Here is a 12,558-nt window from a genome sequence, read left to right on the forward strand (position 1 = left end):
CTTGAGGAATGTCGTGCTGGTAGGAAGGTGAACTCATCGAGCTCCTGTCCTCTGTGCACTAGCGTTCTCCTCATTTATGGGTATCTTTGGTGGTCAATCCTCTGGGCCTTTGTGTCAACATGTGTTCTTGTTTGGAGAATCTTTGTATTAGCTTCAAGAGAACTCTCTGGGGGGATTTGGTACAGTTATCTCAGTTACTTGGGAATGGAATCCAAGTGGCGACTAGTAGGTTTTCTGTGAGCCGAGAGCAGCAGCACCTAGGGCTAGCTTTGAAGTAGACCCTGGGTGCCAAAGCTTCCCCTTCAGGCTCAGAAAGCCACTCAGTCCTGACCATGGTGCAGAAAATAGACAGATGCTTTCAGCAAGCACCAGTGATGCGAGAGGGCAGCTGGGGTGGGGTAGGGCTCACCGAAGGCCCTGGCCTTTGCCATTGGCATCATTTCCCCCAGTCCCACCCCCTCTTTGGAACCTTCTCAAGACCCTTTTTGATCCTCTCAGGAACAGCTATCTATTTCTGTCATTTTCGTCAAGTCAGTGGGCCCGAGGCCGGGACCCAGGAGCGACTCGAACCAGACCCTCATCCATTCTGCCAGGCCCTTGGTTGGCCACAGGAGGCTCTGAATGTTTGTGTAAGGATAACTGGGTTTGTTTCTACAGAGGGATGTTCCAATATGTCGATCTCACAAGGCAGTGGAGTCTGATATCTGACTTTTTAAACTACTAGAGGAATGCGTCCCACTTGGAATGCAAAACATTAGGGGATTTCTTCCGGCATAACTTCTAAAAGGTTGAGGTGATGGACTGGATCATGAGATGTGGCAGCTCAAGCTTTTTAAAGTTGAAGGACAATTGGCTTACCCTGGTTAGGGGATAGATTGAATGCCCAGCTTCAGTAGGGTTTTCCTGGAGCTGGTCTCTACCATTCCTGTCTGCTGCTTAGCTGCAGACACCACATGCAGTAAAAAAGCTTGGCCGAGCTTTGTGTTGTGTTCATCTCTGTCTTGAGATCTAAAATTCCCTCCATCTTCATTCAGTTCTGTATTCCATAGACCACCTGAATGGCCAGAGACCCTCACCTTAACCTCCCTGTAAAAAAAGCTGTTTCTCAGTCTAAAACGCGAACATGCTGCAACCACACGCCTGTGCTTTTAGTGGTGATGGTTAAACTTTCTCTGAATTGAATAAATCGTGTTTTTTAAAAAGTTAATGAGGCATTTAATTAATTAACAACGTCTGGGTTCTGGCCTTTATGGTTACATTTTGCAGTTAATGGCATCCGACTTATAGCCACTTCATAGTGTCACCCGGCAAAGAACAGTTGGGTTTTGTTTGGGAATGGACGGGCTGCCCTCTAAGCACTCCTATTTCCAGTGTAGAAAACACACTGGAAAATGTATTGGATGGACAGAATTGTCCCAGCCTCTTAGCCTGCTCAGTGGGTGATAGTGGTTGGCATCTCTTCAGAGGCTGCAACCATCTCAAATAGGAGGGTGAAGTTAGTTCACTCGACCCCAGGAGGAGGTCTTGGGGATACTCATCAAGGCTGGATTGATTTTCTGTAGCTGAGGCCACTGGTAGAGTCTTTTGAGTCTTCTAAGAGACCTGAGTTAAAGGTCCAGCACTTCCTGTTCATTTAAACTTGAAGTTTAACCTCTCTGAACCTCGATTTCCCCAAGTGTAGATGAGACCAATACTACCTTCCCTTCCTGGTACCTCATAGGTTGCTATGTTACAGCAAAAGACTTGAGGAAATTGGGGAAGTGCTAAGTAAATAGTTCTATCAACACCAGTTGAGTTGGGACAGCCCGTGACACAGAGGCTGACCTGGTTATCCGACTGCCGCTGCCTTTTCTTGCCACCTTCCAGGAAAAGAGTTAATGGAACCCATCGCACTTGACGTCCTTTCACACCTAACCTCCCTCCATTGGCCCTAGTAGCTGCGACTGTTTCCCGGTGAAGGCCCTAATTGTCTGAACCTGTAAAGCCTGGGTTGCTAGGACCCCAGCTCGGCTGTGGGCATCCAAGCACATTGATCTGTGCCCAGCAGTCCCCGGCGCTCAGACTTGATCCCACAGTCACGTGCCAGGGCCTCTCCCTGGCTGGGGCACACAACTCATTAGCTTGCAGCCGTCCACTCGAGTCTGGCTAGCGAGGGCCTGCTGAAAGAGCAGAGGCTTCATGCCGTATCCTGGATACCAGCGCACAGGGCAGGTGGCTTGGGAGCCCAGAGGATTGTGGGTCGGCAGGTTAGGATCTGAACGAAGAAATGTATCTTCTGGCTTGCCTTCTTCTCTCTTCCTCCCCTTATTCTGGGAAGGGAGCTGCTGTGGTGACCTGAAGCCACAAGAATGCAGCATGAGGTTCTCCGGGCAAGCATATGGAACATTCTAGTTAGCGCCTGATGAAGCGGTTGTCTTTGATTAATATGTCCCAGGAAAAGAGCATATACTGTTTTTTTTTTTTACAACTCACCTCCAGTTTATGGGTGGGCTGGAACAAACCCTGTTTTTGGTTTAGCATTTGAGTTCTTTAAGAGTTGTCATGAACGGAGGCTCCCTGTCACCCCACCAAACCCCTTATTTAGTAAAGCCAACCTTGTGATGGGCCACCTGCTCTCACCCTAACCCCAGTTCTCAAACCCGACCAGCTCTGCTGGGCAGGGCTCATAGGAAAGAAATCCTGCTCTGTGTATTTGAAAACTTTCTTAATCAAGGTAATTAAGCACAGAATAAATTACTGCTTTGCTTACTGGGAGCAGTTCAAATCAATATTTTAACGCACTAAAGAATTAAGATTAATAAAAGTAATTGTAATGCAAACTGTTGACACCAAAAGGGGGCAAAGGGACATGTGTTTCCTTAAGCTCTTGAACTACCTAGATTGCAGTTTGTGGTAGATCAGATTCCTGTCATAACTTAAATCAATAAGAAAATATTCGCATGTATTGATTCAGCCCAGAGCAGGGTGGAGAGGGAGGTGCAGAATAGGGGACGGGACAAATACAAAGCATTTTTTCTTGTCATTTCTCGTTGAGCTCCATGGTACCTACAGAGAGACACCATCTCTTTAGTGTCACTTATAATAGAAAGCCACGAGCCTGGCTTCCCCGGCTCGGATCCCTGGCCTTTCTAGAAGGAGCCCGAGAACACATATAACCTCCCGGGCCTCTCTCTAAGTGGAGGAACCTTCTCCAGCTCATCTAATCTCACATTATGAATCAGTCACCCGTATCTTCATCTGAACTCGTGTTGCCATCCGCTCCCACCTATTGAATGAACTGAGTCAGAAAGTCCTTGCGCTTATTAATACATCATCAAAGGTAGCTGCTGCTGGGATCTGTGTGCAATCACTGTGCCAGGCGCTGGGCTCAGGGCTTTCGTAGGATTATCTGATTGCATCTTCTCCACATCCCTCCGTGAGCTCTGTTATTCTCTTTCTCCGAGCCTCCGAGGAAATGGAGGCTTAGAGAAGCTGAAGGGTAACTTGCCCAGGGCCAGACAGCTGGGAAGGCAGCAGAGCCCAGCTTCAAACTCGGGTCACCTGCCTGCAAGGCCCCAGCTGACACCTGCTCCCCCATGGCAGAACAGTCGCCCATCCGAGGTTCACTTGGAGGTGCTCCTGACGCTGCACTCTGTTCCCCTCTCCACAGGAAGTGGTCTTGTACTGCCTGGAGAACAAGATTTGTGACGTGAATCACCGAGACAACGCAGGTTACTGTGCCCTTCATGAAGCTTGTGCAAGGGGCTGGCTCAATATCGTGCGGCACCTCCTCGAGTATGGCGCTGACGTCAACTGCAGCGCGCAGGACGGAACCAGGTCAGTGGTGGGCCTTGCCCTGAGCCTGGCCCCACTAGGGCCACGAGTGGTGTGCTTGTATGGGGTTTTGCAAGGAGGAGGCAAGATCAGGAGTGACACATGTTGCTAGCAGAATCCTCTAGAGTTGAATTATGACGGACCTTTCCAGGCAGTTGGCTACAACTTTGAAAGTTGATGCCGCGTCCTGAGCTTTCCAGCCTTATTTTCTTCTTCCTCGCATCCCCAACTACTACTGTGCAGCATTTGTGGTCTCTCCTGGCCATCGCTTCTCTTTAGAATAAAAAACAAAATAAAAACAGAGTTACTAGAATTACCTGGTAGGATTGGTTCAGAACCTTGACCTTTTCCACTCTACTTCTTGATCTTGGAAGTTTTTCTTTCTAAACGGTCAGTGAGCAAGCCTTATACTCAAAACTAAGGAAAAAAGAGCGTATAGCTTGAGTTGGGGACAAAAGGGAGATTTAGTGGCCACTTCAGTACCCTTTTCCCCCCCTCTGAACAAGCAGTAACTTAGTGTTGTAGCCCAAAAGAAGAAGCTGAAGGGCTTCCTGTTCCCTGGGGCCTTGTCTATTCCCACCTGAGGCCTAGCCTTTCAGGAGCCCTTTGATTTTAGAACCCCTTGTCCTTTGTTAGAGACCTGGAGGAGAGTTGGGGCCCTCTTTCTTCCTCTTTCTGGGCGCACGTGTGTCCATCTCTTCCCCTCAGTTAGGGAACAGAAGGTGGACACGAAACTGTGGCCAGTGCTGTAGCACTCCCATGGACAAAAAGCCCCTGACAATATCAAGGGCCTCCCGAATCACGGTTGGCAGTGCCCTTTAAGGGTCTTTAAGACCCCAGAATCCTCATCATTTAGTGAGTCACTGTATTTGGCATATCCATGAACCAAAATCTCAAAGACAGAAGAGGGCCCCGCTGTGGCAGGCTTGGGAAGGCCCTGCTCTGGCTTCCGCACCCCCTGGCCCTCACCCTATCCTTCACCTTGGGGTTTGTTGGTCAGAGGCCTAGGTTCAGGTCACCCAATCACCTCCATGCACGGTCCACATGCACCCAGCATTGCCTGTTGGCCGTAAAAGGAAACGACTCCAAAAGCAAGCATTACGTGTGCACCAGCTCAACCCCGCCGCTTGTCTCTTTCTAGGCCTCTCCATGACGCAGTTGAGAACGATCATTTGGAAATTGTCCGTCTGCTCCTCTCCTATGGTGCTGATCCCACTCTGGCAACATACTCAGGTAGAACCATCATGAAAATGACCCACAGCGAACTCATGGAAAAGTTTTTAACAGGTACGTCACTTGAAGGAAGAGAAATGGAACTACCCAGTTTAAGACATGTTCTCATTCAAAAATTAGATGGTGACTGGATCATTTACTTTGACTTTTACTAGGCAGATAAGGAAAAACGCTTGAGATTTAAAGTCTTGGGCAGCAGCACGTCTTTGGCGTGGTGCAGCATTATTCTAGTAAAGCTAATGATTTGCTCATCAGTCATGGATTTGCTATTGGCTCTGATCACTTTTATCCTAAGATGTATTAAATGATTTCCTGAAGTTGTTTGCATTTCTCTAAAAAGGTCTTTTGGTATGGCTCATGTCGTTACCTCTCAGGTAGAGGTAAAAAGAAAAACTCCAACCTGACCATATGCTAAATTATTTGGCTAGTTCTGGGGTGTTTGGTCAACAGGGAACGTATCATTCAAATCCCAGTGGTTAAAGGATCCCCTAGAAGCAGAAGCCCAAGGTTCTCGTGAGCAGAGGGCACCTGAAGTTAAATTTCCTGTCACATGCTTACTGCCAGAGAATGCCAACACCTTCTTCGGCCCACACTTGTTTACCTTAAGTTAGGCTTACTGGTGGAGGAAAACAGCTCAGTCTGTCAAAGAACAGATACAGAACGTGACGCTGCTTGCTTGCTTTTCACATACCAGGTTGAAGAAATTCTTTGCTTGGCAGTTGAGCTTTTGTTTGGGTGGGCCAGGGTGTGAGTACGGCTGTCCCTGGGGGAAGCAGGTGAACCCAATAACGTGGGTTTTTGTCAGAAACTGCCGAGAATGGGGTGTGAGCGTCTTAGAGGAGACAGAAAGCGGTGGCTTGCTAGCCTGTTCTGAACTCCATGGGGACAGTGCTTCCCCCAACCTCATGCCAGCATTTTGTTCTCCTCAGCAGGTTTTATCGTTTCTTTCCCCTCTCTTTAGATTATTTAAATGACCTCCAGGGTCGCAGCGATGATGACTCAAGCAGCTCTTGGGAGTTCTATGGCAGCTCTGTGTGTGGTGAGCAGCCTTTTTCTCCTTTCCAGGGGGTGGGGGAAAGAGGCAGGCGGGAGGTGCTGGAAGCTGGGCTCAGTTGCTCGGGGGCAGGGGGAGAATCCTCCCCTTTTTCTCTGCAGTCCTTCATCCGATGATCGCTAAAATCTCGTTTGAGCTTACCAACTCCTTTCTTTCTCTCTTTTTTTCCCCCTCCATTAGACCCAGATGATGAAAGCGGTTATGATGTTCTTGCAAACGCCCCGGGTCCGGAGGACCAGGATGATGAAGATGAGGCTTGTAGCGACGTGTTTGAATTCGAGTTTTCCGAAAGCCCCCTCTTACCATGTTACAACATCCAGGTGTCTGTTTCTCAGGGGTGAGTGTGGCCATCACGTAGCTGGGAAACACCTGAGCTGGTCTTAGGGTGGCGGGAGTTAGAAATCCCTCTTAAGCAAATAAGTAAGTGAGTTTTAAGGGTCCACGAACCTCACTTAGCACAGTAGATCTTTTCCCGAAAAGGTGCCCAGAGACTTAATTGTACCTAGCTGGAGGGAGAGTGGGGGTGTCATCACTTGCTATAAGCTATCCTCATTACCCACCTATCCCACCACTACCCCCCCAAGACAAATCCCACCCCCGAGCCCAAATGGCATTGACAGGTCCGGCACTGGAATTTCATGGAACTTTTGGCACCTTGGCAAATTCAGTCACTGAACTCTCTGGGAAGGGTCTCAAGAACCCTTTTACATGCCAACATCGAGGGTCTCCCTGGGCACTCAGGTAGACAGGGACTGGAATTACAGTTTCCTCTTCTCCGGTAACATTGGGGCCATATTAGAGATGGCCCTGGGCTCTTGATGGGGTGTCAGATTTGGTTAGCTCCAGGCTTGCCTCTCTGTCAGGGCTGCCTTGCCTTGGGGTAGAGATATCCAGAAACCTGTGCTCCGCTGTGTGTAAACAGTGGTGCTTAATGACTTGGCACCCTCCTTGGGCTCTGAAGCTATAAACATGTGTACCATTACAGACAGTGAGATTTTATTAGTATGAGAAATCAGAAACGCTTGCACGGTGGTACATAAAAGCTTCTTCCTTCTTGAAAGGCCTCACTCCAAGAAGAGATGAGAAGCGAGCTGGGGTGGTGGCATGGGAAAGCAAAGGAGAACTCAGCCTTCTGTGTTTAAAATGCTGTGCTCGTGCGGGTGGTGGGAAAGGAGTCTTCAAAGGGGTGTTTGAGGGCATCCCTCGTGGGCCGAGATACAAACTCCTTACCCCCGGTGGCTCTGGCATGACACCGGGAACTGGGGGGCAGAGCTGAGAGTGTGGTGCTTCACCCGGCAGGCTCTGGAAGCAGACGAGGCAGGTGTCATGACCAAAGTCACCAGGTCCTCTCTCAGTGCTCTGCTTCTGACCCCTAGAAGCGCAAATATCCTCCCTCACCATGCAAGGTACACAACGGTCATTGAGTGGAGATAATTAAGAAATGACCTGGGGGTTGAAGTGGGAGTAACTGGTCCTCCTTCCAGGCCATGCATAGGATGGCAGCTACTAGTTGAGGAGCCTCTTCGCTTTTGCCAGCAACCTAATGCTTCCCTTGCTCTTTCATAGGCCACGCAACTGGCTGTTACTCTCCGACGTGCTCAAGAAATTGAAAATGTCATCCCGCATATTCCGCTGCAACTTCCCAAATGTGGAAATCGTCACCATTGCCGAGGCAGAGTTTTACCGTCAGGTTTCAGCCAGCCTATTGTTCTCTTGCTCCAAAGACCTGGAAGTGTTCAACCCCGAAAGCAAGGAGCTGTTAGATCTGGTTGAATTCACAAGCGAGCTGCAGACGCTGCTTGGTTCCTCCGTGGAGTGGCTTCACCCCATTGACACGGTCCCTGAGGACTACTGGTGAGCGTGCCACGCCCGCCGTGTATAGTGTGTTATAGTGTTAACCCCTTGTGCATATGTGTCATAATACAGCTATTTCTGTAAAGAAAGGACACTATTACATATGAAAATATCTCTTCTTTATATAAGAGAAATGACTCCAGTTGGAAGGACTTTGAAACCTGTTTTTGGTTTTACTTTTTGGGTTTTTTTTTTTTTTCCTTTTTAAACTTCAATCCGTTTTTAGGACGTTTGTTAGAATGTCTCTTTACTTTTAAACGCACACTTGCTTTGGAGATACGTTCGTTTTTACCTGGAACATTTGTTTTTGTTTTTGTTTTTTTTTTCTTTTTCGTTTCTTTTTTAAAGAGAAAAAAAAATGAGGAAAAGGAGCCCCACACTTTGACCTTATTTCATGCAAAGCTCTGGCAACAACGACCTTAACTGTTCTGTGTGTGCTCGGAATTGTGTGGTTGGTTTGGGGAAGCAAATTTGGTAAAGGCACTTGGTGATGTTGTAATTTTATGTTTTGTTTACAGAGTACCTGCTCGGGCCAGGTAAATGCTATTGGATGGGATCCAGTAGTATGTAATATAAATTAATACCATATCCACACACGGCAACTAATTGTATGAAACTTTTATATCCTAATTTAAAAGCTGTGAAATTAGTTTTCACGCATCAAACCGGATTGTTTATATGTTGAAACATTTTATGCTCTTATTTAAAGAAGACTTTGAGCTATTTTTTTCTGTACCCTGTAAAATATTGAAAACTAACAATAATATGTTGAGGTTGCTTGAAAAATGTACATAAAACTAAAAATTTTCTGAATTGTGTGTTTATGTTTGAAATCTGTGTTTTAACTTTGTAAGTAAATTCTCTGCCTTTGTATTTATATTTTACAAAAATTTTCTTAAAAGGCAATAAACCTGTTGAGGAAAGGAGAAAATTGAAGTACCCGTGTCCTATGTATTCCTAAACCAAAGTATTGTTGTCACTGATTTTGTTTTAAATGTTGATAATCCAATCCTTATAGATATCTGTAGAACAATTTATAGTCTCCATTGACCAAAACCATCTGGAGAGTTTTAGGGAAATTAAATTATACTTGGAATACAGTTTGGAGTTCTGTCCTGAAACCTTGAATCTTGGCCGTACATTCTGGGTCTTCCCCATCCATCTCTTCCCATCTCTTTTTTATGTAACCCCTAGTAGGCTTTTTTCATTGCCTTTGGCCTTGGTTTGGACTGCAATAGCCACATTCTGCCCCGCCCTTGATCTCTAGGAGGGCTTTTTCCTAAATCAGGCTTTTGTTGTGTCACTTCATCCAGACGTCAGGCTTTTTTTCTCTTACCTTTAGGGTCAAGTCCAAATTCTTTGACCTGATGGTGAAAGCCTGTAGCTTTGACCACTTTGGTATTTCACTGTTCTTCACTTTTTTCAATAATGTCTCTATTAACTATGGTTGGTTGGGACTTGATTTCTGTCCCCATTTCCTTGTATATCCTTTAACTGCAGAGGTTAAAGAGCTGAAAATTTCATCTCCCAGACTCCCTTGCAGCTAGGTTTCTGAATGCACGTTCAGTTTGGCAGGCAGAGGGAGACAGAGGCATCTCCTTACTTCAATGACTGGTGAGACAGGTCAGGGCAACATGCTGGCCAGTGAGGCTTGGGGGTGATGAGAGAGTAATGGCTGTGGCAGTGGTGGCTTTCTGAAACCTGGGTGATAGCCTCAGTTGATGCTTCTTGGACCCAGTAATTCCAGTGTCGGCCCCTGACTCTCCTCTCTATGGTCCTTCCAAAGATTTCGTAAAACATCTGGCTTCCTTCATCGATCCTTTTGTGCTTAAAATCCCTTGAATGGTTTCTGTTCCTCTACTGAACCCCAAGAACTCGGCAGCAGAGCAATGGAAAGGTGGAGGAGGGGCTCAAGGGAGAAGTCATGGAGACTGTGTTTGGGTTGGATCTTGAAGTATGGGGAGGAAGGAGCCAAAAAGGATCCACATGATGGGCTGGGAAAGGCCAAAGCATTTTCATTGGAAATGGTGAAGTCCAATACAGTGTGTAATGAGAGAGCCATTTAATAGGAAAGACTTGAAGTGAACCAAAGGCATTTTGGAATTTGTCCTGAAGACAAAAGTTAGCCAACATTTTTTCCTTTTAATCTATTAATTCTCCTGATTATTAAAGATAATCTACTTTCATTGTTTAAAGAGACAAACTCAGGCATTTCAGGAATAGTGTTCTCATTCCATGCCAACACCCCTTCCCCCACTCCACAGTTAACTACTACTAATGGTTTACTAAATTTTTCCTTTTCACGAAGTCACCTCAAATAGCAGGTAGGAGTGCAGAAGTGAAAAAAGCAGATAGGAAGACCAGTACTATAGACCTGCAAACATGATTTAAGCAAAAAAATGACTGGTGAATCAGAACTGCTGGATAAAAGATGCTCTCAAAAGCCTAAATTTTTTTTTAATATAAATTTTAAAAAAAGAACAAGGAAAACATTAAGAACATTTGATTCTTTTCATTTGTATTTGGGCTGGAGGCAAAGGAAAGGCCAGAGGCCACCTGAGGTTTCTTTCTTGGAGATCATTGTATTGATTAAACCAAGAAAAGAATCGGAAGGAGCGTGGACTTCAGGGGTGGGGGAAAAGCAAGGCGTTCTTACCATTGGAGGAACCATTGGACGATTAGAACATTTATAGTAAGAATCATCAAGTGGGTTGAAAACACAGACGTAGACGAATTGACCAGGGATAGAGGTAAGGTCATCACAGTGTAAAAAAGTTTGGAGTTATAGGAGCTCACTGTCAAGGAATGCCCCGTAGGTACAAAGGAGCTCATGTGTAGTATATGGATGAGCTTATCGTAAAAGAAGACCCCACCAGTCTAGGAACCATCACTGAAGGTGTAGACAATGTTATCACAGGTCTGAATGAGATCATGTGGTGCAAAGGGTGTCGAGCCTTCCAGAGGTGTAGAAGGAGTCATGGCAGTAAATGAAATCAAGTGTAGAACAGCTGGCCTTGGGTGAAGGGGAGCTCTCCAGGGTGGGGATGGCACCACTGCTACAAATGAAATCATGAGTGTAGGGTTGCTCACCACGGGTATAAATGAGCTTGCTTTGGGTCAAGAACAGGTGTGTTCTGTGTGACTTCTGAAGGTGTCCTTAAAAGTTGAGGACATGCCTTTCTTTGCCCTGCCCTCCTTTCCCCCTGGGTGGAATAGGGTTTCGATGGCTCTAGCTAGAGCAGCTTCTTTAGACCCTGAAGTGTGAAAGCCAGACCCTGCAGAACCACGAGATTGCCAGGAGCCCGGGTTCCCACGGACCCAGTCCTGCACCATCTACCTCTAGGCCTTTAGGTTAGAGAGAAATAAGCTTCTGTTTTGGCCCCTGATATTTTCAATTTGTCTAGTACTCCAGCCAAAATGAATCATCATCTGTTTACCAACTGTGTGGACTTGAAAAATGTTTCCTCTTCCATCAAAATTGGCCTAATACTTGTCATAGTAAAAGACTGAAAACACCCCAAATATCCATCAGTTGGGGACTAGTTGAATTAATGATGGTACATCCACAAGTGGAGTACTATGCAACTGTAAAGAAGTGAGGACTATATAAATTGCATTAGAGTGATTTCCAGAATATATTATTAAATGAAAAAAATGAGATGAAGGAAAGTATGCATGGTTCGCTACTATTTAAGAAGTGGGTGGGGGAATTAAAGCATATATATATATATATTGGCTTTGTTTAAAAAGCCAAAGAATAAATCAAAGACTTAAAAAATGGTTACTTTTGGGGAAAGAAGGGAGCAGGCTGTCAGGGAAAGGGGTGAATATTCCCAAATTAAAGATTTGGCTTTAGGGTGTATATAATTATAAACCAAAATTAACTACGAAAAGCGGTGCCTACTCCGTTACCTGGGATAGGAGGTCCGGTGGTGTGAGTTTCCCTGGCAATGTGAGAGATGACTCCCAGGGATGAGCCTGACCTTTGGCACTGTGGGATCAACAATGCCTGCCTGACCAAAAGGGGGAAAAAAGTGTAATAGAATAAGGTATCAGTAGCTAAGTTAGTTCAAATAGAGTCTGGAAGCTATTCTGGAGGCTACACTTACGCAAGTTTCAGCTAGATGTTGCTAATTGCCACTGTTTGCCAAACCCCAACCAACATCATTGCTGTTAACCTTAAGAACACCCAGGGCTCTATCTGAGATCCTACAGAAGTTGCACACACTAAGTTTACTTTTCAGAAACCTAAAACCTTCAGATGATTCCTAAGCCAGATAAGTCTTGAAACCCAGAGGTGCCAGTCTCTGCGCTGGTTTGAAGCTGTTGTGTACCCAGAAAAGTCATGTTTTAAAATCCTAATCCAATCTTGGGCGGGGGCAGGCCTATTGTTTAGGGTGGGGCCTCTTGATTAGATTGTTCCATGGAGATATGACCTGCCCAATTGTGGGTGTGACCTTTTGATTAGATTCCTTCCGCGGAGAATTGACAAACCCTGTTGTGGGTGAGACCTTTCCATTAGATGGAGATGTGACCATCCATTTAAGGTGGGTCTTAGTTTACTGGTGGCTTTAAGAGAGCTCATGGATAGGAAAAGAGTTCAG

General features: G+C 46.0%; 1 protein-coding gene across 11 annotated transcripts in view; it reads left to right on the forward strand.

Annotated features, from left to right (window-relative positions):
• The window catches only part of BCOR (BCL6 corepressor), a 112,616-nt gene extending 103,849 nt beyond the window's left edge, over nt 1-8,767 (forward strand). For 10 of the 11 annotated variants that reach the window (XM_077145833.1, XM_077145831.1, XM_077145834.1 and 7 more), the window contains 5 exons: nt 3,650-3,816; nt 4,955-5,100; nt 6,008-6,085; nt 6,281-6,437; nt 7,667-8,767. In XM_077145833.1, the coding sequence (XP_077001948.1) occupies nt 3,650-3,816; nt 4,955-5,100; nt 6,008-6,085; nt 6,281-6,437; nt 7,667-7,958 (840 nt within the window). In that variant the 3' untranslated portion in view covers nt 7,959-8,767. The remainder of the gene's footprint in view (nt 1-3,649; nt 3,817-4,954; nt 5,101-6,007; nt 6,086-6,280; nt 6,438-7,666) is intronic. The other variant, XM_077145835.1, reaches the window with a different exon arrangement.
• The last annotated feature ends 3,791 nt before the right edge of the window (nt 8,768-12,558 follow it).

This window comes from Tamandua tetradactyla, chromosome X (genome assembly GCF_023851605.1).
Source record: "Tamandua tetradactyla isolate mTamTet1 chromosome X, mTamTet1.pri, whole genome shotgun sequence".
Classification (NCBI taxonomy): Eukaryota; Metazoa; Chordata; class Mammalia; order Pilosa; family Myrmecophagidae; genus Tamandua; species Tamandua tetradactyla.